This window comes from Lynx rufus, unplaced genomic scaffold (genome assembly GCF_022079265.1).
Source record: "Lynx rufus isolate CCGP_SWC_20201006 ecotype Redwood Valley unplaced genomic scaffold, mLynRuf1.p SCAF_8, whole genome shotgun sequence".
Classification (NCBI taxonomy): Eukaryota; Metazoa; Chordata; class Mammalia; order Carnivora; family Felidae; genus Lynx; species Lynx rufus.
The window spans coordinates 12,593,977-12,618,409 of NW_025814896.1; the positions used below are offsets into that span (position 1 = coordinate 12,593,977).

Below are 24,433 nucleotides of genomic sequence, written 5' to 3' on the forward strand. Positions count from 1 at the left end.
CGGTAGGGGTAAAACAAGTCACCTCATACACACAAAAGAGCAACAGCGGCATTCTGAACTGAACGGCTAGCTGAGGGCAAACACGCACTTCTGAAAGCGCAGCTGGAAAGTTCTTTGCCAGGAGTAAGGGTTTTTTGCCCTGTGATTCCTTTTCCCTCAGTGCCCAAGGGGGAGGAGAGGAAAAATGTACCCGAGGCCTCTCAGAGACATATTTCCCACAGAAGCGGATGAGCCGGATGGCCTCCATGCTGGTGTCCGGGAAGGCGGCATTGCAGGCAAACTCTGATAAGCACTTGACAGCATCCTGAAAGGAGTCGATGGCTGCAGGGAAATGGTGCTGGAAAATAGTTGCTGTGGAAACAAAGCCACATTGTTTATAAGACCAGGACTTAGAAATGGGGATCAAACACCCCCTCCCACCCCAAGAAAGTTACTTTTGTGAAAATCTAGGAGAAACATGTCACCATCTCCGGAAGACAACTTTTTATTAAGTTATTCAGGGATGAATCCACTGAGCACCACTTGGGCTAAACTGGTTCCTGAGCTCAAGCAACGATGCAAAGGTCCAAATATTCATTCATTCGACAAACGTTTAGAGTGCCAACTATGTGCAAAGCATGGTTGTGGGCCCTGGGGACAGAGGTGACCAATCGAATTCCCTGCCCTCACAATGCTCTTGCTCCAATGGGCAAGAACAGACAAGAATCACCTGTGTCAGTAGGTTTATAAAATATCATCTCAGGTTGGGTGAGTGCTGGGTGAGGGGACAGAAGGCAGGAGAGGCTGCTTAGGCTGGGGGTCAGAGAAGGACTCTCTGAAGAAGTCCTATCTGACAAGTGTCCCCAAAGAAGTGAGAGAGGACAAGCCATAAAAAAACCAAGCTTCATCAGGATGCCAAGGTGTCCATTTCAATTTAAGCTACTTTAGGATGGAGTTTAAGGAATGATGCAGGATAAACACTGATGTGTGTGTGAAATGGCCCCCTAGCTGCCTTCGCCGACAGAAGGTGAGCACTGAGCTAGGCCCTGGCTGGGTGATCCCGAGTGCGTCCTTTACTGCCCTGGCCGTTTCTGTCCCAAGACCACCCCTTACCTGGCTGTGAAGACAAAGGGAGATAAAGAAGGTCAATGAGCTAAAGGTGAAAGGTAATTTAGAAATCTAAGGTTTCTGAAAACCTACAAATACCACCCAAGACAAAAATATGAATAGCAAGAAGCTTACAAAGAGTTAAAAGACCTCAAAAAAGATCAAAGATGATCTGCTTTATACTTTTTATGAAGACCGGGGCGCCTGGGCAGCTCAGTCGGTTGAGCGGCCGACTTCAGCTCAGGTCATGATCTTGCAGTCTGTGAGGTCGAGCCCCACACGTCGGGCTCGGTGCTGACAGCTCAGAGCCTGGAGCCTGCTTCGGATCCTGTGTCTCCCTCTCTCTCTGCCCCTCCCCCACTCACACTCTGTCTCTCTCAAAAATGAATAAACGTTACAAAAAACCTGATCAATATATAACCTTGTTTTATGTGTGTTTCAGGATTTAACAAATAGTGTTGGTTCACAACACAGAACTTTTCGCCAATTGCACTTTAACTCAAGCTTGAACAAAGCTTATCGAGAACGTGTATTCTCTCCAGGGACACTGGACAGCACTCCGGCACTATACTTCAGGGCCATCTTAAATGGTGAACTCACCAACAAAAAAACCAAAAATGAAAACAATACGTGGTAGTAGGTAGACCACGGAAAGGACATTTATTTATTTACAGCGGGAGAGCTGAAACCAAAAGGCAGAGCATCGCCTCGCTTCACCTCAGCTGGGAACACGTGCCTTGGGCGACTCAAGTATCTCCCTGCTGGATGCACGCATGTGTCCGCAAAAGTGCGGGCAGCACTAGTTCTGTGGTTGCGAACCATGAGACTCGACCGTATCTCCCTCACCGGGTTCTTGCGCACATGCCTCAAGTGCTCAGAATGCCACCTGCCACGTTATTATATGACCGCAGATCTCAAACAAGGAAGCCCCTTTGGGGAGTAAAAGAGACAGGAAATAAGTGGTCACCCTTTGAGACTCGCAGGTGGGACAGTAGAGCCACTTACTGACAATGTGGCCCGTGGTCTGGAAGGCCAGCTCCACAATGTTCCCGTCGTGATCTGAGGCTGCCTGGTGGAACACGGCAAAGATGTTCTTCCAGCCTGAGCGGATGTTGGCCGCCTGGGAGTTCACCATCTGGGCGATGCAGCGGATCACCATGTCCCGGATGGTCGGAGACCTGAGGAAAGAACGGGGCAGCCATGTCAGCTGTACTTTGCATGGTGGGACGAAAGTGACACGGCATCACCTTAGAAGCAGCATGTTAAAAAAAAAAACCCACATTTTTAAAAGCACATAGTAATCCACACTCATTAAAAAATAAATTAAATTAGGCCTTTCCTCGGGTGCCTGACGTGGTGGCTGGGGGGCCCTTCATTCTCGGACTTCCCTCGGCCCTTCCAGGCTTCGCCCGGAGGCGAGAGTGGAGACGGCGCCCCGGGTTGACGGGTCGGTGCGGAGGGGCCTGCGCCGGCCGCGGCTGTGAAGGCGCTGCGGCGGCTGTGGGGAGCTCGGCGCAGCTCTAGGGCTCGGGCGGCGGGGAAACAGGATGGCTGCGGCCGGCAGCGGAGGGGCGGCGGCGGGCAGAGCCTACTCATTCAAGGTGGTGCTGCTGGGGGAAGGCTGCGTGGGGAAGACGTCGCTGGTGCTGCGCTACTGCGAGAACAAGTTCAACGACAAGCACATCACCACTCTGCAGGCATCATTCTTGACAAAGAAGTTAAATATTGGTGGGAAAAGAGTAAACCTTGCTATATGGGATACAGCAGGTCAAGAGAGATTCCATGCATTGGGTCCAATTTACTACAGAGATTCAAATGGAGCTATTTTAGTTTATGATATAACAGATGAAGATTCCTTTCAGAAGGTAAAAAACTGGGTCAAAGAATTACGGAAAATGTTGGGAAATGAAATCTGTTTATGTATAGTTGGTAATAAAATAGACTTGGAAAAGGAGAGACATGTTTCCATTCAAGAAGCAGAATCGTATGCAGAATCTGTTGGAACAAAACATTATCATACTTCAGCCAAACAGAACAAAGGAATTGAGGAACTCTTTCTTGATCTTTGTAAAAGTAGGTGTATTCAGACTTTGTATATTTTAGAAATAGCTCTTTTAAAAATATAAAAAAAAAATAAATTAAATTAGAAACAACAAAAAGAAAAAACATTAAGATGATCACTGTGGCAGACAGTTAGCTGCTTTCCCAGCAGCCACCTCTCCCTCACCTCCTTGACAACAGGACTCTAATTTTATCCAGGAAGCAACATGCCTGACCTCAGGGAACCAACCATAAACGGGACAAGAAAACATGACAATCTTGTCTCATCTGTCAGGTCCTCAACTGCCCAGACTTCTTTGGCGCCTGGGGAGCTATATGACTTGTTCTAATTACATATAAGAGACAGTCATGGGAATGGCATGGGGAGGGGTTTCTACTATGGCTTTGGTTTTACAGGGAAAACAATTCCTTGTCTTACAAGGAATACACATGGTAGGTTCTGCCCCCTTTCCTGGTATCCCCATTGTGAACATAGCATGATGCCTGGAGATAGAGCCTCCGTTCAGCAGCATGAAATAGTAGGCTCAGGATAAAAAATGATCCTGTGGGTGGCCAAAGGGACAGAAAGAACCTGGGTCCTCGATGACAATCTGGGCTAAGGAATCAAAGTTGGGACTGCCTGCCTCTGACTTAAGTAAACAACACACAGCCTTGTGGTTTAAGCCATCGTCGGCCAGTTTTTCTGGCTGAAAACCTTTACACTAATAGAATTCTGCCACCCAGACATGACCATTCCTCAATTCTTAGTGCATATCCTCTTAGATTTTTGGGCAGGGATATACGTGTATGGTAAACACATATGCACGGATGGGAGTATACATATATAACTTAAGATGCAACCTTTTAAATTATTACAAAACAAAACCTGAAGGTAGGAAAAATGGCCCATTTTCTGAAGCAGCTGCATGGTTCACCATGGTATTATCTGGGTATCTGTGACAGATTAGTGTATATGCCTTGGAACCTATTAAGACACGTACAGTCATGAAGTAAGTTCTATTATTTTACAAATAAAACAAGAAGCAAGCTCTTATACCACTAGCTTTGAAAGTCACATTAGAGTGGCTTTAGGACTGCAAACTTGGCTTGCAAATTTCATCTGTCTTAGATAACATTCATGTTAGTCTGCAGGACTCATGCTAACTGATAATAGGTCATTTAGAGAAAGCAAACAAAAAGTCCAAACAGAGTCGAAAATTATCTAGAAGTCCACAAAGTAAATATGCTGCCCACAGATGATAAAAGACTGACCTCATACTTAGGCGACTTTAATATGTAATATAACTGAATTTAGGGTTGCCTCCCCATGGGGAAAAAAAGCAGCTTGTTGAGATGAACTACACGTACTGATTAATGCTTGGGGCGCCTAGGTGGCTCGGTCAGTTGAATGTCTAGCTCTTAGTTTTGGCTCAGGTCATGATCTCACAGTTCATAGGATCGAGCCCCACATCAGGCTGTGTGCTGACAGTGCGGAGCCTGCTTGGGATTCTCTCTGCCCCTTCCCCACTATCTGTCTCTGAAGATCAATAAACAGTTTTAAAAATACAAAAAAAACAATGAATAAAATAAAATGTTTTTTGCCTGATTGTTAATATGTGTCACACCGTAATACGTGATGACAGTTAACATTCTGGAAAATGTAGAAAAAACATGATGAAAAAAATTCCTGTGATAGTACAGTATTCACATGCAGAGATTGATCTCGCTGTCTTTTTTAAATTTTCGTTTATTTATTTATAAACGTTTACTCGTTTTTGAGAGAGAGTGCAAGCAAGGGCGGGGTGGGGGAGGTGGACAGAGCATCTGATGGGGGCTCTGTGCAGACAGCAGCAGGCCCATTGCAGGGCTCGAGCTCACAAAATGTGAGATCATGACCTGAGGTGAAGTTGGACACTTAACTGACTGAACCACCCAGGTACCCCCACTGTCTTTTTTTTAAGTGTATTTATTTTAGGGGGTGCCTGGGTGGCTCCATCAGTTAAGCGTCCGACTGTGGCTCAGGTCATGATCGATCTCGCAGCTCATGGGTTTGAGCCCCACGTCGAGCTCTGTGCTGATACCATAGAGCCTGGAGCCTGCTTCGGATTCCGTGTTTCCGTCTCTCTTTGCCCCTCCCTCACTTGTGCTGTCTCTCAAAAATAAATAAACATTAAAAAAGGTTTATTTATTTTTGAGCGAGAGTGTGCATGTGTGTGTGCAGGGGGAAGGCAGAGACAGAGAGAGAGAGAGAGAGAGAGAGAGAGAGAGACAGAGAGAGAGAGAGAGAGAGAGAGAGAGAGAGAGAGAGAGAAGAGAATCCCAAGCAGGCTCCATGCTCAGCACAGAGCCCAACATGGGGCTCAATCTCACAACAGTGAGCTCATGACCTGAGCCAAAATCAAGAGTCAGATGCTCAACCGACTGAGCCACCCAGGCGCCCTGATAGCACTATTATTACACTGTCCAATTCTATAACCTGGCCTTTTGACTAAACTGTTAAGCATTTCCTATGTCATAAACTTTGTGAACATCTTTTTTCTTTTTTTAAGTTTATTTTGAGAGAGAGAGCACGAGAAGGGGCAGGGCAGAGGGAGAGGGACAGAGAAGAGAATCCCAGGCAGGCTCTGCACCATCAGCATGGAGCCTGATGTGGGGCTCGAACTCACAAACCATGAGATCATGACCTGAGCCAAAACCAAGAGTTGGGCGCTTAACCGACTGAGCCACCCAGGCGCCCCAAACTTTGTGAACATCTTTCACAGCTGCACAATATTCCATGTTGTGGCTGTACCAAGAATTACTTTAACACTCTTGTATATTTAGGTGGTATCTGGCTTTTAAAAAATTATTTTGTGTTACTTCAACATTTCGTTGTATTTCAAATTAATTCCTTACAAGAGTTGCAAAAGTGTAGAACTAGTGAGTCAAAAGGCACAACAATAGTAGGGTTCTGGATGGACACTGCCCCAATGATTTTGGAATGTTACAGCAAGTTACGGTTCCATCAACAGTGTCTAAGAGCGGCTGGCGATGTGTGATTCTAAACTCACTCTGCCCCTTACTCAAATGCTGGCTGGGCAGCCACGGGATGGGCAGGGAGGGCCTGGGATTCTGGGGCCAGCAGTGCCACCAGCCAGCCAGGCAGGCATGAGCGCACTGTTCTGCTACACGAGGCCTCGGTCTCCTTGGCACTATCAACAGTGTCCCCAGAGGCGGGAGGGTATTTCTGTGTGCACATTAAACTCAGGGGTGAGGCCAGATTCTGGGATGAGCTTTATTTTCTATTAAAATAAGCAGTAAGGTGAAGAAGAAAGACACCAAGAGAAAGACACATCAAGCAGACTTTGCTGCTGCCCTTTTTATTCTCCTAAGTGACCCACGCTGGCTTATAGCCTTTGAACTTGTAAGCTCTTTTTTTAATGTTTATTTTTGAGAGACAGAGAGCAAGCGTGGGTGGCAGAGGGATAGAGAGAGGGAGACACAGAATCGGAAGCAGGCTCCAGGCTCTGAGCTGTCAGCACGGAGCCCGACGCGGGGCTTGAACTCATGGACTGGGAAATCATGATCTGAGTTGAAGTAGGATGCTTAACCGACTGAGCCACCCAGGCACCCCTCTCACTAAAAACAAACAATCCAAGCAGATCTCAAGGACACATTTTAGGGATGGGGACAGACACAAAGGGTTACAGCTAAGAGTCATCCTTGACGTTTTGTTTTATGCCCCACAGCTAACTCCTCAGCGCACACAGTAGGCTGTCCTTTCAAAACATATGCAGAATCAAATCCCACAGTGTCTCACCCCCGGGTCCAAATCTGAACTATTACAGTAGCTGCTTAACCCATCCTACTGCTTTCCATTTTCCACAGATAAATGCAGGACAATCCCGTAACACTTCAGACCATTTCACTTCTCTGCTCAAAAGCCTCCAATGGCTTCTGTCTTTCACAGAGAACAAACCAAAGTGCTGACAAAAGCTGACGGCTCCTCTATGACCTAGGCACTCTGCGACCCAGGGCTTCATCCTCCAGGACCTTCTGCCTTTACTCTGTCCAGCTACACCAGCCTCCTTGCTCCTCATCTATGCCCAGCATACTCTGTCACAGGGCTTTTGCTCTTGCTTCTCCCAAGACCACATACAGCCACTCCTGGCTTGTTCCTCCCTTTGCATAAGGGTCAACCTACCAAACGCCTGCTTACCGGCCTGTATAAAAGAGTGCTTCTACTCTTAGCCCCTTACCTTGATTTAAACATTTATTTATCTATCTCACTGGAATCTAAACAAGGGTTTACTTTTGAATTTCATTATGGAAAATTTCAAACACGTACAAAAGTAAAGAGAATATGGTAACGAACACCCCTGTACCCAGTTGCGATGATGATTAAATCAGGGCCAGATGAAAACAGGAATTTTTGACTGTTTGCTTCTGTGCTGTATGCGTGGCACTTAGAACAGTACCTAGCAATGGCAGGCTGCAATAAATACAGGCGAAGGGAACAAATGATGAACAGGGAGAGTGCTTCAGAGGGATAGCTGTCCTGATCTCTTCTATCGCCTTCCAGGGCAGAAATGAAGGGTCATGTAATTCTTGACCTTGTTTTAGGACGCCTCAGCAGTGGCTCTTTCTCTGGACTTCAGCACCCACCCCAGTAAGGATGCATGGTATGTTTCTACTAGTTGTGGTGGTGTAACCTGTTCTTCTGGGAAAGGCCACACACAGATCTCAGTGATTTACTTAGAAATGTCACGTGTGGGGGTGCCTGGGTGGCTCAGTTGGCTAGGCGTCATGATCTCGTGGTGCGTGGGTTCAGGCTCCGCATTGGGCTCTCTGCTGCCAGTGCAGAGCCCGCGTTGGATCCTCTTTCCCCAATCTTTCTGCCTCTCACCCGCTCATGCTCTCTTTCAAAAATAGGTAAACATAAAAAAAAAAAAAATGATACAGATGAATTATAGGCTGTTCATTTTATTTGCTTCCATCAACAAGGGAAGAAAATATTGTGTGATTAGTGTTAGGTCTTTTTGGGCCTCCCCTGGGGAGTTTGACCAAAGGTCTTCTAGAACAACGTACATACCTGTTTTTCTTCATGATATGCTCAAAGGGCCTCAGAAAATCTTTCTGGAAACGGAAGTTGGCTAATTCTCCTTTCTCGAGAAACTTCATAGAGAGCTGCCTTAAGGAGTCAACAGCAAAGATGGCCACATCTTCATTGGGGTTACAGCCAACCTGAGCAGGAAAGGGAGGTGAGGTGACACAGGCACAGTGCAACTGTGGATGTGGGGTTCTGAACATCAAAAACGGATAGGCTGCCTTCAAAACAAATGCTCTGGAAAAGCACGCCCAAGGAAAAAAGAAAATGGCATTTCTTGGCTATGACCTGTACAATTTTTAAGTTTAATGATGAAAGATCAGTACTGCACATTTAAAGTGCTTTCAGGGGCGCCTGGGTGGCGCAGTCGGTTAAGTGTCCGACTTCAGCCAGGTCACGATCTCGCGGTCCGTGGGTTCGAGCCCAGCGTCGGGCTCTGGGCTGATGGCTCAGAGCCTGGAGCCTGTTTCCGATTCTGTGTCTCCCTCTCTCTCTGCCCCTCCCCCGTTCATGCTCTGTCTCTCTCTGTCCCAAAAATAAATAAAAAAACGAAAAAAAATAAAGTGCTTTCAAAATATGCTAAAAATTTTTTTTAATGTTTATTTATTTTTGAGAGAGAGACAGCGCACGAGCAAGTAGGGGAGGGGCAGAGAGAGAGACACACACAGAATCCCAACAGGCTACAGGTTCTGAGCTGTCAGCATAGAGCCTGATGCAGGGCTCGAACTCATGAACCATGAGATCATGACCTGAGCCGAAGTCAGATGCTTAACTGCCTGAGCCACCCAGGCACCTCGCTATTTAAATTTTTTTTTTTTTTTTTAAGATTGTGGCCAAATACATGTAAAATATAAAAGTGACCATCTGAAGTGCACACAGTTCAGCAGTGTTAAGTATGTTCACGTTGTTGTGCAACAGATCTCTGGAACTCTTTATGTAGCAAAACTGAAACTCCATACTCATTAAATAATTCCTCATGTACTAATTAATTTTATCTAAACAAAAGGAGAAGTCAAAAGACTTTAAAGTCTCTAAAGCCTTTTCATACTTGTCTGTCACCTAAAGCAAATTATAAATGTCTATCGCCAGCCTCAAAGAATTCAGCACAAACATTGAGGCTTTTGATTTCCTTAAAACTGTACTTGTCTGTAGTCTACCTACTTTTAGGGACTGGAGCTGTGGCTATATATGTGGTTGCTCAGGCTTTTGCCTCAAAAAGAATCCTAAAAGCAGAGCAAGGGGATGTTTTCCACCAGAACCCATGCGAAGGGACCTGGGGCATGTTGCAGGAGCCTGCTCCAAGCAAGGAACTTCGCTAGCATATGGTCTGACCTGAAAATGCGTTACTTTTAACAAAAGTAACGTGGCAATAGCATTTATAAAGAAAAATTGCAGGTGCGCCTGGGTGGCTCAGTCAGTTAAGGGTCCAACTCTTCAACTCAGGTCATGGATCTCATGGTTCATGGAATCAAGCCCCATGCTGGGCTCTGAGCTGACAGTATGGGGCCTCCTTGCGATTCTCTCTCTCTGCCTCTCCAGCACAAGCATGCTCGCTCGCTGTCTCTCTCTCAAAAGAATAAACTTGGGGCGCCTGGGTGGCGCAGTCGGTTAAGCGTCCGACTTCAGCCAGGTCACGATCTCGCGGTCCGTGGGTTCAAGCCCCGCGTCAGGCTCTGGGCTGATGGCTCGGAGCCTGGAGCCTGTTTCCGATTCTGTGTCTCCCTCTCTCTCTGCCCCTCCCCCGTTCATGCTCTGTCTCTCTCTGTCCCAAAAATAAATAAACGTTGAAAAAAAAAAAAATTAAAAAAAAAAAAAAAAAGAAATAAACTTAAAAAAAAAAAAAGAAAAATTGGAAACATCAATAGGAAAATGGTTACATAACGGTATATTCACATACATGCAATAAAATTTGGCAGTTAAAAACAAATACGTCCAGGCCTTAAAAAAAAAAAAAAAAGAAGAAGAAAAAAGTAGAAAATTCTATCACAGGCTACAGTACAGATAAACCTTGAGGACATTATGCCAAGTGAAATAAGCCAGTCACCAAAAGATAAATACTGCATGATTCCACTTATACGAAGTCCCTAACAGTTGAATTCACAGAGACAAGAAGCAGAATGGTGGTTGCCAGGAACTGGGGGAGGGGTGGCAAAGAATGGGAAGCTGGTGTTTGGTGAATTTGGAGTTTCAGTTTTACGGGAGGAAAAGAAGAGCTCTGCAGATCTGTTGCACATGATGTGAATGTACTTAACACTAATAAATTATACGTTTACCAACAGTTACAATGAAAAATGTTATGCGTATTTTACAATTATAAAAATAAATTCATACACTCTAATAGCAGCCAAATCTTTAAGATTCCTTGCTAAGTGGAAGACGAAAGTTACAAACTGGTATGTAATACTAATCACGTTTTTTAAAAAAACAAAACAAACCAAGACAAGATTATCTGTATTTCTATGATATATTTCTATATATCTATATTTCTATTATATTTCTACAAAAATGTTTGGGAAAATATATACCTAACTGCTAACAATTAGTTTGGGGCAGGGCTCAACTGGGGAGTGGTGATGGTCGAAAGTGGTTTTAGCTGTAATTTTTTTTAAAGTGTTCATGGAGTGTTCATTTATTTAAAAAAAAAAATCTTTTTTTAATGTTTATTTATTTTTTGAGAGAGAAACACAGAGTGCAAGCAGGGGAGGGGCAGAGAGAGAGGGAGACACAGAATCCCAAGCAGGCTCCAGGCTCTGAGCCTTCAGCACAGAGCCCGACATGGGACTTGAACCCACAAACCATGAGATCACGACGTGAGCTGAAGTGGGACGCCCAACTGACCGAGCCACCCGGGCGCCCGTCATGTAACGTTCGTTTAATTAAAGACTAATAAAGAGACTATTCCTCTCGTAAAAATCAGGGGGATTCAGGAGTTCCTGCTGCAGAGCACACTCCATGCTGATTGAGCAGCTTTGCACACACCCCAGGACACGCATGCGCCCTAGTTTAAAAGAGGAACATGGGACTGTGCCAAAGACTCTGCTAGAATTCCAACAGCTAAGTTACAGCTGTCCTCAGCCAACCATCTCTTCAAACCTTGAGACCCTTACGTGCCCCGGTTCCCAAGGGGAAGCACAACATCTTCCTGAAGTGGTAGAAAGAATGATGAGCTGCAGACGGAGGGACTGAATTTTCCACAACTTTGTGCTTAATGGCTCTGATGAGATGGAACAGACATTTGTAATGAAGCTGACAACCACGAAAAGTCTAATTACTACCTGCCAGCCCATGTCCCAGGCCTGCCCATAAGCGGCCCAAAGATAACTGAGAACCGGCACGTAAAGACTCTTGACAAAAGGGGTGCCTTCAGTCAGTTGAGCATCTGACTCTTGATTTCAGGTCAGGTCATGATCTCACGGTTCGTGGGATCGAGCCCCACATCCGGTTCTGTGCTTGGGATTCTCTGTCTCTCTCCCTCTCTCTCTGCCCCTCTCTGGCACGCGCTCTCTCTCTCTCTCTCAAAGTAAATAAAAGAAAAAAAAAAGTCTTGACAATAGAATCATAGGTGGGAACAATAACCTGTATAAACTGATGTTCTCTCTCAAGTCCCACCGAACATAAAATCTAGACTCGAAAGAGTTGGGACATGTTTACCAAAAAAACCCCACTTTTGGATTATCACTTCTAAGAGAAAATAGGATTCCGAAGCTGCTAGCGGAAAGATCTCGCGGCTTTAATGAGCAATGTTTGCTCCAGCTTAGCGGTCACAGACCTGGACAAGAATACAAGACTGCATCTGACAAGGTCTCATTTCAATTGGGGCCTGAAGCAGGTTAGCAGCTGCCCACAAAAGCCAACGGTGCTCAACCCTGTTAATCCGCACTACCACTATCTCCAATATCATTCTGCTTAGCCTCAAATCGGTTGTGGGGGGCGGGGCTAGTTACACCACAGAAATCGACAGATGCTATAAACCCTTTACCAGCATCCTACTGCCTGTTCTGTATCCCAGTGGCAGACCACTTCTTTTTAGAAGCTTCTTCCATTCAATGGAGAGAGTGTGATTCTCTTTTGGATAAACTATCTTTTACTCACAGTTCTTTGAAGCATCTGTATTAGAACTCTTTATCTCCAGGAGTGAAGAAATGGTTTTGAAATCATGGAGTGTGTTTTGGTAGTTAACAGTATAATTTAGCTATTACTTTTCCTTTAAGAAGTCAATGGCGTCAGAGACGCATCCACACACACATGGTATGTACATGTTCTGATCTGTAAAGTGTGTTCAACAGATGTGTGCAAGTGCCTACGTGTACACGATGAAACCTCCAGCGGAAACAAAGAAGCGTAGTCTGGTTTCCAGTAGTTGTCAGTTTCAAAACACACAAACCTCTAGCTTGCTTCTAATTTAAAAATAAATGTTAGTTTTCTCAACAAAGGTTTTAGGAGAGCGATGGCAAAGAAAGCCAAAAGAAGCAGCAGGGACGTTTAACAGTGAAACATACAGAACTTCATCTTAATCTCTGGTCGTTCAGAAGACACCACAGGATTCTGCAATGTGCTCCAACACCAGTGATGGTCCAGTGACTACAACGATGTTTGTGGCATCAGCCTACATCCTGGGCAGGGGACAGTCAAGTATTTTTGGTACCAATACCATTTTAGTTCCACGCTCCCCCAGTTCTAGCAATATGTAAATACGCTCTGCAGGGAAAACGAATTACGGGTGTCCTCTGCTTCTCGCAAAGTCAGGTGGCACTGCTTTGCTTTTATGAAAGACCTGCCTTAGTGTTAGTTTTTGCGAACCAAAAAAAAAAAAAAAAAAAAAAAATATCTGATGAGAACTTCTGCTTTTACAAAAGAAGGTGAAAAGGGAACATAACACTCAGCAATTGTTTCGCAGCGAGCTGTTCTAGAGGCCGGACTGGTGTCACCAAGCCCCCGCCCCGGGAACTCCACTTGGCGGCTCCGCATCAAGCTGCCAGAGCTTTGAACTCTCACTGAGCGCCTGGGCTTTATCTCGATTCCGTGCTTCGTTAGCAAGATGTGTCCTGAAGTATCAGAAATGCCTGAGAGAGGTTATTCGGGGGGTCTGGGGACGCTCAAAAACCTTTTCATACAAATTAATGGTAACTACCTCTTTGCTTCACACCATTTCAGCTTACAAAAGGTTTCACAGGAATGCTCTACTCTCGGATAGCACGGAAATGTGTACAGGCACCTACACTCTCAATCACTTCTTTTTTGAATACAGCTGCCTGCCTTTTTCTGGACATCGATGGAGTAGTTTTTGAATGTGAAGAGTTACCTTATTGAAGTGATCTCCAATCACATGCCATATTCGGGACCATTGCAGCCGAATCCGATTCATGTTGTAGTATGAGATCTCCACGATCTTCTGCAAGCTGAACATGCGGGGGTGGTGGGGGGAGGCCAGCTCGTCCATGGACACGGCACACAACCAGCGGACAAAGTCAACTGCAGGCCGGACCCAACAACACATGCGAGGCTTCATTAGTAACGGCCAGAGAGTCACAACATGAGGATTCTGTAGCTGTCACATGTGAGTGACAAATACATACCTATGGCATTTCCATCCAGTCTGGTAGATCCAGTAAAAATTCTAGGAAGATAATTTCAGACACAGTAAGATCAAAGTTAGATTTGGAAGCTGAGTTTCAATTTCAAACACTGAAGAAAAGGCAAAAAAGGAAACGTTTTGGGTCTGGCACCTCTACTAAAATAAATGAGGAGGCATCAGAGGCACAGAACTGGTAAATGAACTGAGTTGAAAGCAGAAATGCCTACAATGGTAGAAAGAAAAAGCGACACATCAAAAGGAGGAAGGGAGAGTAAAGTATAACAGCACGTGATGTCACGACAGTGGGACACTGTCAACTAAATCAACTAAAGTTGATTATTTCAAATGTGTTCCAAGAACTTAAGGAAAGGATAAGAACAATGTCTCTCTAATAGAGAATATTAATAAATATACTAAAAAGGTGCTCCTCCATAAGATGAACACAAACACACAAAACAATTTTTTTTTGGCAAAAAAAACTTACCAAAACCAACTCTTCTAGGACTGATTCTGGAAATTACCAAAGGCTGATAAAATGCTCATTCAAGAAAAATGGCTAAATCTTGGTATGAACAGAGGACACGAAGGTGTTTTAACTTGGCCTATTTCCATTACTGTCTCCCCAGCTCCATGGGAGTGTTGAAAACCAACAGCTCTGAAGTCAAAGTAACTGTGAGACCAGCAACCTAGCTCCACAGGAGAGAACAGAACAGTCCTGGAATTTCCCCCAAAATACCATTCTCAGGGAACTGACGTGTGACCTGCCTGGCAGTACCCTGGGAACCCTCATTTCTAGGATTTGTCCATACTTGACACAGACCTCGTTCAGTCCAAACAGCCTTTTCTCTGGGGCTTTTGTCACAAGCAATCTGTGTAACCAATGAACAATGCAGCTACCTGAGTACGACCAGGTCAAACAAGGACCTGGGCGAAAATTTAAAAGGAAAAGTTGGGAATAAGGTGTCCACAGGAGGCTTTAAAAAGGTACACCAGGGGCGCCTGAGTGGCTCAGTCAGTTGAGCGTCTGACTCTTGATTTTGGCTCAGGCTGTGATCCCAGGGGCATGGGACTGAGCCCCGCATTGGGCTCTGCACTGGGTGTCAAGCCTGTTTGAGATTCTCTCTCTCCCTCTGCCCCTCTTCCCTGCTCGCATGTGCACACATGCACGTTCTCTCCCTCTTTCAAATAAAAATTAAAAAAAAAATACTTAAAAAAAAAAGTAATAAAAAGCTCTACCATATTCCTGGTAATCTAGATAGCCATCGCATGGGTAAGGCTTTGTACACACCCACGGAAGACAGGACAGGGCCCTAAGCACTCATCTTTGGCAGGCCTTAAGGCACAACACAACATGCCAGAACATCAGAGGGGCACCCCAAAACACACTCAAAACTCCGCAGCAAAGGCTGGCATGCTTAACAGTCCCAGGCATATGGGATCTTTGTCCAATTCTTAGCGGATCACAAACGCCAAATGAGGAGACAGTGGCTATATGCGAAAAGAATACAGGCTTTATATAGTTAGTTCAGGAAAGTCATTCAACAAACTAATAGCAATGACAACAATAATAAACCCTGGGTGTGTGGTGGGCAACCTGATACCCAAAGCTGTCTCAATGTATTTTTTAAAGTATCAATTTTCAACAAAAAATTGTTAAGACATGTAAAGAAACAAGAAACGATGGCCTATTTACAGGTAAACAACAACAAACAGATCCAGTCCCTGAGGAAACCTAGATATTGAATTTACTAAAGTTTTAAAGTTGATTATTTTATTTTTATTAAAATTTTTTAATGTTTATTTTTGAGAGAGAGAGAGAGAGAGAGAGAGTGTGTGTGAGAGAGAAAGAGAGAACAGGGGAGGGGCAGAGAGAGAGGGAGACAGAGGATCCGAAGCAGGCTCTAGGCTCTGAGCTGTCAGCACAGAGCCAGATGCAAGGCTCGAACTCACGAGCTGTGAGATCACGACCTGAGCCGAAGTTGGATGCTTAACCAACTGAGCCACGCAGGTAACACCTAAAGATGATTATTTCAAATATGTTCAAAGAACTTAAGGAAAGGATAAGAACAATGTCTCATTAATAGAGAATATTAATAAATATATTAAAAAAGTAATAAATAACCCAACAGAAATTCTGGAGTTGAAAATCATAAAACTGAAATGAAAAATTCACCGGAGGGGCTCAACAGCAGTTTTCAGCTGACCAAAGAGTTCGTGAACTTGAAGATAGGTCAGATGAGATTATGCCGTGTGATAAACAGACATAAAAAGAATTAAGAAGAAAGTGAACAGAGCCTCAGAGACCTGTAGGGCACTATCAAATATATAGACATACATAAGGGGAGTCTGAACAAGAGAGGAAAGAAAGGGGTTGGAAGAACTTCTGAAGAAATAATGGCTACAAATACCCCAAATTTGATGAAAAACAATCTACACATTCTAGAATCTCAACAAACACCAGTAAGATAAACTCAAGAGATCCACATTCAGACATATAATAATCAAAATGATGAAAGGCACAGACCGTGAGAGAATCTTGGAAGTAGAAAGAGAGCAGAGATTTGTGACTGCATAATGGATCCTATGGAAAATGAAAAGCTGATTTCCCATCACAAACCATGGAGGCTGAAAGGCAGTGGGATATCATATTTAAGGTGCCAAACAAAAAGACTATAAGCCAAGAATTCTAAACGCAGCGAAACTTACCTTCAAAAATGAAGGAGTGACTAAAATATCCCGAGATACACAAAATCGGAGATGATTCATTGCTAACCAACCTACCCTATGTGAAATATTAAAGGAAGTTCTTCAGGTTCTAACGAAAGGGTGATAGAGAATAACTCAAAAGAATCTGAAGAAATAAAGAGCACTGGTAAAGGTAAGTGCGTGGAGAAATAGGTATTTCTTGTGTGTAACTCATTTTATTTACCGGATTCGAGGACAGCGAAGGTAATCACTGTAAACCGTGTTGATGGGCAGGTGTGTATAAACATGTAAGTCATATGACAGCACAAAGGAGAGGGGAGAGAATGGAACTATACAGAAGACATGTTTCAGACTATTCAAATTAAGTGGACATTAATTCAAAGTCAAATGTTCAAAGTTAAAATGTTACTAATCATGATCCCCAAAGCAATCAGTAAGAAAAACACTCAAAAAATATAGTAAAACAGACAAGGAAAGTAAAATGATACACTAGAAAATATCTTACCATATAAGAAGGCAGTGATAATGAAGGAACGGGAGAACAAAAATGACACATTTTTAAAAAGAGCAAAAGAGCGGATATAAATCCTATATATCAGCAATTAAATTATAATTAAATGTAAATAGATACTTTAATAGATATAATTAAAAGTAATAGACACTTCTCGGGATTCTCTCTCTCCCCCCATCTCGTGCTCTCTCAAAATAAATTAAATAAAAACTTAAAAAATGGTCCAACCATCTGCTGTCCAAAGAGACTCGATTTATTGCATTATTATTATTTTGCTAAAGTAGGCTCCATGCCCAACGTGGGGCTTAAACTCGTGACTCTGAGGTCAAGAGTCACATGCTCTACTGACTGAGCCAGACAGGTGCCCCCAAAGAGTTTCGCTTTAAATTCAAAGACACAAATAGGTTGAAAGTAAAACAATAGAAAAGACACAGCATATCAAAAAGTAAACAAGAGAGAGCTGGGTGGCTGCACCAATATAAGACAAGAGATTTAAAAATCATTACTAGAGGGGTGCCTGTGTGGCTCAGTCGGTTAAGCGTCAGACTTCGGCTCAGGTCATGATCTCATGGTTTGACTTCAAGCCCCGTGTCGGGCTCTGTGCTGACAGCTCAGAGCCTGGAGCCTGCTTCAGGTTCTGTGTCTCCTCCTCTCTCTCTGTCCCTCCCATGCTCATGCTCTGTCTCTGTCTCTCAATAATAAATAAACGTTAAAAAAAAATTAAATAAATAAATAAATAAATAAATATCATTAGTAGAGACAAAGACGGTTTTATAACATAAAAGGTTAAATCTGTCAAGAAAACATATAATTATAAACATATGCATCTAACAACAAACCCCAAAGTCACGAGGCAAACAGATAGAACTGGAAAGCAGAAATGGACAACTGAACCATGCCCAGAATCCACAAATCCATATAGACGGAATGAAGATTACGGGCTCAGGGACCACTGGCAGAGGAAATGGGGAGTGACGGCTAATAAGTACAGGGAGATGAAAATGCCCTGAAATTCCACAGTGGTGATGACCACACAACTCCAAATATACTAAAACCCACGGAATTGTACGTTTTAAAAGAGCAGATCTTATAGTATGTGAATTATATCTCGGTTTTTAGAAACGTAACAGCACAAGAGTGGTGCTAGGCAAGACTGCCTGTAGTCCGTGATTGTGGCTGAGGCAGAGAAACAGAAAAGAAGTAAGTGTGGTTAGTGGAAGAACAAAAATTTTGTACTATTAGCCTAAACCTAACTGAAAAATGTGGGGGAAACCAGTCAAAAGTATGTTACAGAGAGTGTCTCTGTTAGAAGCAGAGAAGCAACAGGAACAAGGTAATTAAATACACTGACAAAGAATTCAAAATACTAAGGATTGTCCTGAGAACAATACAAATTATGACAACAATTCTGTACGGCTGTCATCGCAAGATGGTCTATATTTAACGCACCGGGCTGGGTCAATAACCAAACGAACAGCAGCGTACATGCTTATTCGGTGGTAAGTTTCAGGAGCATGTTCATTTTAGAAAATTCACATTTCAAGCACTGGTACCTAATGAATGTCTTCAAATGAGAGTACCTGTGTTTCTCTCAGATGTTTAGGTCAAGTTTCAAGTAAACAGATAGAATGGAAAGGTTCTGAGGAAAAACAAATGGAAACTATCAATTTGGCCAAGTCTCACTCACGGATATAGGCTTTAAATCTTAAACCCTTCTTGACGTTTTTATGAAAGTAATTTCTATTAAGGAAACAAGGTAACCTAAAACACGAGCACAAGCAAAAAGTCTTGTTTCTGACATGATTTGGTCACAAGGTTAAAGTTATAATTTTTCTTCAAAAGGTCAGGAGGCAATTCAGGTCCCAATTCAGATGAACGTGAAGGTTATGAGTGGCTGTGGATGCCACTTCCTAGCCTGAGTGATCTGGAGCTCATCACACTCACAAGAGGCAAACGAGCAGAGTCCAGTAACGACACAGACAATGTGCCAAGCTACTGGACAGTCCGGCTTCGCTGGAGAACAAAATCATTACCTGTCCACAGCTACAACCACACTCTGCGAGCTGGTCTCACCAACCGACTCCTGGAAGCTGGCCATCTGTCTTTTATCCACGCCACCACTCACCAAATTACCTGGAACGCAATGCGCAAAAGTCAACGGTGCTTCAAAAAACAGTCAAATATTTAGAACAAAGTATTCTGTGGCATCAATCTGCAGCAACAAGAGACATAAATGCGAAGGGTTTGTGGGAGGGAAAAAAAAAAGCCCCAAGCCCCCTCAACTGATGACAGCATAAAATACATTCTTATTCTGTAAATACAAACTCCTTTGCTTGTACCAACCACCTCCTTTCCTTTACAGTCTTTTACATTTTTATAGTATTGAATGCCTATATTTAGGAAAACAAATACGAATTAAACAACCCTAACTTAGAGCTCCTGGAAGATGTGATGGCTTCCACCTGCTGAATGTCCGGCATGCTTTCCAGGACTTCAGCCCAGCCATCCCTGTGTGCACCCTAAGGAGGCGATGCTATGACAACCCCTCCCCTCTCATACAGTCTGTGCTTTTAACATTACCCGGCACGATTCCAACCAGTGCAGTGGGACCTAGGAGCCTGCCCTCTGCCCTGAGACAGCCTGGGTTTGATACCCGCCTCTGCTACTCCTTGCAGTGTGGTCTTGTTCGGGTCACTTCACCCCAGCCTCACCTTCCTCACTTACAAGATGGGGATGACAATCGTGCCAATCTCAATGAGTTGTTCAGAGGAATGAATGCGTTCAAATGTGTAAACGGAGGGTTTCGAATGTGGTCCCACACATCTGTTTGCCCTATTTACTGTTATTGTTCTATCACTGATGGAGTCTCTCGATTCAGTGAGAAAGAATTCTACTTTCATGAGAATACCATTTAGTTAAAAGGTCCCCAAATGAACATGGAAGAGACGGTGAAAAATCCTTCTAAAAATCGAGAGATGCAGATATCCACTAGGTACTAACGCTGCAGCCTTTCTAAAGCAAATGGCCCTCCACCCAATAGTTCTATGCACAGAAAGAAAAGTAATGCACCCTGATTTTGACAAAATAGGCATTTACTCAACAGTTCGAGCACAGATACGAGAGCCAGAGCAGCACTTGCACTTCCACGAATAAACATGCTGTCAGCTGGCACACAAGGAAGAGGTTTACACAACAGTCCTGCTGAGACAAGAAGCGTTTCATTCCGGTTAACTTGTGACTCCAGGACGGCCAGCCGTGGGGCCTGGTGTCTTACCAAGGCCAAGGCCCATGAACTCTTCTCCTGCCAACGTGTGGCTCTTCAGGCTCCCTTCTCTTTCACGTCCGGATCCAGACAAGTAGCGGGTTTTCACACCGGTTCCTATGAGCTGAGCAAGCTCCAGCTGGCTGATGCATTTCAAGATCTAATGAAGAGAAGGCATGAAGAAATGAGTTCCTGGGGCACCCCAGTGGCTCAGTCAGTTAAGCATCTGACTCTTGATTTTGACAATTGTGAGACTGAGCCCTAAGTAGGACTCTGTGCTGGTCATGGAGCCTCCTTAAGATTCTCTCTCTTTCTCTCCCTCTGCTTCTCCCCCCACAACCCCCCCTCAAAAAAAGAGTATACTTATCTTGATGAGCACTGAGTAATGTATAGAAATGTTGAATCACTGTATTGTACACCTGAAACTAATATAACACTATATGTTAACTGTACTAGAATTAAAAAAAATAAAAATAAAAAACAGTATCGGGGCACCTGGGTGGCTCAGTCGGTTAAGTGTCTGACTGCGGCTCAGGTCACGATCTCATGGTTTGTGAGTCCGAGCCCCGCATCGGGCTCTGTGCTGACAGCTCGGAGCCTGGAGCCTGCTTCGGACTCTATGTCTCCCTCTCTTTCTGCCCCTCCCCTACTCGTGCTCTGTCTCTATCAAAACTAAATAAACGTAAAAAATAAAAAACAACAGTATCCGCTAAGGCTGAAGAAAAAGAAAAAAACCTCACATCTTTAAAATACAAAAAGAAACCAATTCCCATTTCTAGCAATCTTAGTCATTAAAGAGTTCTTTGAAACACACAGCTTTCCGGGTGAGAATAAAATCTGAGGGTCTTAGGGTGGTTTCCCTAGTCATGGTTAGGCGACCCGTTGAGTGTGGGCCTGGAAGACAGGCTTCGCTATTTTTCTTTTCAAACTATTAAAAAGGAAAAGAGAAAATGACCAAAAGAAAAGCTGGTACAATGGAGTTATGCCATATAGATGTTTAATGAACTCCTCAGACACATAAAATACTAGTCTCCCTGCTGCTCCATTAACTTGACATGGCTCGTCGTGAGCCTTTGTACCTGCTGTTCCTTATTCCTAGAATATGTTCCTTACGCTCTTCCCTATGGCTCACTTCCACCTCAGACACGTGTGTCCCTCAGAGACCTCCTTTAACTGCCCTGAGATCACACACCCTCTCCACCACCATCCCCTGGTAACACTTTTTTTTCCCCTCAGCACTTACAACGTTTTGGCGTTTTGCCATATATGCTTGTTCTCTGCCTTAAGTCCCAACAGGGCACTGACTGTTTTGTTCACTGCTGAATCCCCAGCACTTAAAACAGCTGATTATTGTTTGGCTGGCTGGCTGACTGAGAACATGCCCCAGAATGGGGGTGCGGCGGGAAGAAAGGCTGCACCTTTCCAGCCCTATGGGGTGGTTCTGGGGCTGAGAGGTCATCCCTGCACACAAGCCCTCTCAACTGAAACTTATCTGAAGAAACAGAAATTGGTCTCAACTTCCACCAGAGGAAAAACTGGTTCCAAGAAACTGATCGTGGGACGGCGTGGAGATCTCCAGGTAAACCCTTCCCAAGGGATTTTCACGGGAATTTGTGACTAAAGCTGAGTATTGCCTTTCGTGTTGACTTTATCATCCAATGTCAGAGTATGGGAGTCCGTTACACCATGGAGCGCTTCTGTTATTACTTATAGACTGCCTTCCAGTTGACTGAGAAAGGTACTTAACTCTACCAGAAAGAGCTATCCTCTGATTGCTCCATATACAATACTATTAAATTATTACCAGTAAACTATGAATTCCCTCCCTTTTCCAGAAGCTGAGGATGGCCAGAGTCTTGAGTATTTCAACAACCTGTGGCTGACGGCTTCTTGGTTCCAAGTCTGATTTCTCAAGGTTTCTGACCATCACATAGGTGGTAATTCATTTTCACACTTTCAGGTGTTGCTACAGACTTGGCAACCAGCGGGAACCCCACATAGATCATGCCTCCCAGGTTAAAAAAAGTTCTACGAAACAAAGTGGCTACTTATTGATTCATCAGACGTTATGACTCCTCAGAAGACAGGAAATTATTTCTTAAAAAATAGGGGCGTCTGGATGGCTCAGTCGGGTTAAGTGTCCGACTTCAGCTCAGGTCATAATCTCACGGCTTGTGAGTTCAAACCCCACGTAAGGCTCTGTGTTGACAGCTTGGAGCCTGGAGCCTGCTTCAGATTCTGTGTCTCCCTCTCTCTCTCTCTGCCCCTCCCCCGCTCATGCTCTGTCTCTGTCTCTCTCAAAAATAAATAAACTTAAAAAAAAAAATACACACAAACAAAAAAACCAGGGCTCCTGGCTGGCTCAGTCCCCAATCTTGGGGTCATGAGTTCGAACCCCACACTGGGCATAGAGATAAAATAAAACAAAACAAAACCCAAACCAACCCAGCCCTCTCCACCCCCACCCCATGCAACTTCATCTTTTCTAATACAGAAAACTCCAGGATTGTGACAGAGAAAGGAAAGGCTGGGTGGAAGAGGATGAAGGTATGTGCCATGATAAGGGGGAGGAGGGCAGCTAACACCTACTGAGCCCTTACCACCTGCCAAACGCAGTTCTGATCCCTTTCCTGCGCCATGACCTCCCTTCTCCTCATGGCACCCCACAGAGGTACGGCCTGGGGACTGAGGGACTTGCAGGCCACACACAGGCAGGCAGAGGTGCACACCCAGCCCGGCCCCCCACAGTGCAGCTCGGCGGGGGGGGGGGGGGGCGGGGGGGAGGTAGGGGACCGGGGGCCCTTCCCCCTTAAGGACTCCGTGGGGCAGGAGGCAGCAATCTTCCCTCTAGGTGCCCACAGTCCCTGCAACTCTGCACTCTCTCACCTCCACTTTTTCACAATTTTCTCTTTAAAGCAAGAAGCAATATACACAAATGGTAGAGAAATCAGGTAATGTAACTTAAGGGAAAAAAGCAGAAAATAAAATGCCCACCTAATTCTATCACTGAGGATGTTAACGTTTTTCTTTATCTGTTCAAACCTCATTCTCTATGTACGTTTAAAATGAATTTTTACTTCATATACTGTGACCACCTTTCCATGACACAAAATCATTTTTATTTTTTTCTCTAAAGTCTTTTTAGAGACAGAGCATGAGTGGGGGAGGGGCAGAGAGAGAGGGAGACACAGAATCCGAAACAGGGTCCTGAGCTGACAGCACAGAGCCCGACGTGGGGCTCGAACCCACGAACTGTGAGATCATGACCTGAGCCGAAGTCGGACACTCAACCGACTGAGCCACCCAGGCACCCCTAAAGTCTTTTTTAAGACTCCATTCATTATTTTCCTTGTCATTTATTTGTTGAAGAGCCTGGTCATTCAGTCGGGGGGGTTTTCATCTCCTATAGTTGATGGACATGATCTCATTTACACATGCCTCTGGCCCCTAGATTTCCCGTGAACTGGCAGTACAGGCTCGGACTGACTAGGTTTGCAGGTGGGGGCAGAAGCATTTCGTGGGTGGTACTGTGTGCTTCCATCAAGGAGCACGTATGTCTGGCTGTCCCTCCCTTCAGCAACATTATTTCAAATGGCCTCATAACACTCTAAGGAATGGCGTACCACACTTTTGTTCTATTTTCTTTTAAAGAGCAATGTCTCATTGCTGGGACATCCAGGCTGTTTCTTATACAATATTTTTCCTATGACAACTAAAATTTCAATGAATGACCTTTCAAACACATGTCTGTACCCACAAATAATTATCTTTAGGTGAGCACCTTAGAATGTTATTTAAGGAAAAACGTAAACCCACCGGCAATCTCCTTAGTGGCTTACTGTAAATGTTGACCTTTCTTTTCAGATCAGGCTCCCAGCTTTTTCTAAATCTATACACTGGCATTAGGAGCTTCCAGGAGGCGCATAAGGGCTGGGGAAGCAGCACTCGGGTGGGAGGAAAGCCACTGCAACACAGGTGTGCTTGTGCAACATGAACTGCGGGGGCGCGGGAACCCCATGAGGGGGTGCATGTGAACCCACCTGCCGTCTGCAGCCACACAGGCTGACTCTCAGATATGTGACATATTTGAAAGATAAGGAAAAACCCAGAGTTAAAGTCAGGCTTCACTGTAGTTCCAAAAATGCAATTGACCAAAGACAGATAGAC

At 44.4% G+C, this 24,433-nt stretch overlaps 2 protein-coding genes across 4 annotated transcripts in view; one reads left to right on the top strand and one right to left on the bottom strand.

Annotated features, from left to right (window-relative positions):
- Window positions 1-24,433, bottom strand: part of ARFGEF2 (ADP ribosylation factor guanine nucleotide exchange factor 2) — a 101,048-nt gene that overhangs the window by 21,903 nt on the left and 54,712 nt on the right. For all 3 annotated transcript variants that reach the window (XM_047067914.1, XM_047067913.1, XM_047067915.1), the window contains 7 exons: window positions 20,279-20,426; window positions 19,038-19,137; window positions 13,789-13,829; window positions 13,515-13,684; window positions 8,198-8,349; window positions 2,092-2,264; window positions 191-351 (listed from right to left, as the gene is read on the bottom strand). In XM_047067914.1, the coding sequence (XP_046923870.1) occupies window positions 191-351; window positions 2,092-2,264; window positions 8,198-8,349; window positions 13,515-13,684; window positions 13,789-13,829; window positions 19,038-19,137; window positions 20,279-20,426 (945 nt within the window). The remainder of the gene's footprint in view (window positions 1-190; window positions 352-2,091; window positions 2,265-8,197; window positions 8,350-13,514; window positions 13,685-13,788; window positions 13,830-19,037; window positions 19,138-20,278; window positions 20,427-24,433) is intronic.
- LOC124504325 (ras-related protein Rab-21-like) lies at window positions 2,425-6,878 on the top strand. The gene is made up of 2 exons (XM_047069785.1): window positions 2,425-3,194; window positions 6,855-6,878. Exons 1-2 carry the CDS (start codon window positions 2,634-2,636, stop codon window positions 6,876-6,878), a joined length of 585 nt encoding a protein of 194 aa, XP_046925741.1. The 5' UTR covers window positions 2,425-2,633.

Bases quoted from the DNA above. Each gene is read 5' to 3' on its own strand.
- LOC124504325 (XM_047069785.1), top strand. From the start codon at position 2,634: ATGGCTGCGGCCGGCAGCGGAGGGGCGGCGGCGGGCAGAGCCTACTCA. The intron at 3,195-6,854 runs GCTCTTTTAAAA...TATGCCCCACAG, and splicing joins CTTTGTATATTTTAGAAATA to CTAACTCCTCAGCGCACACA.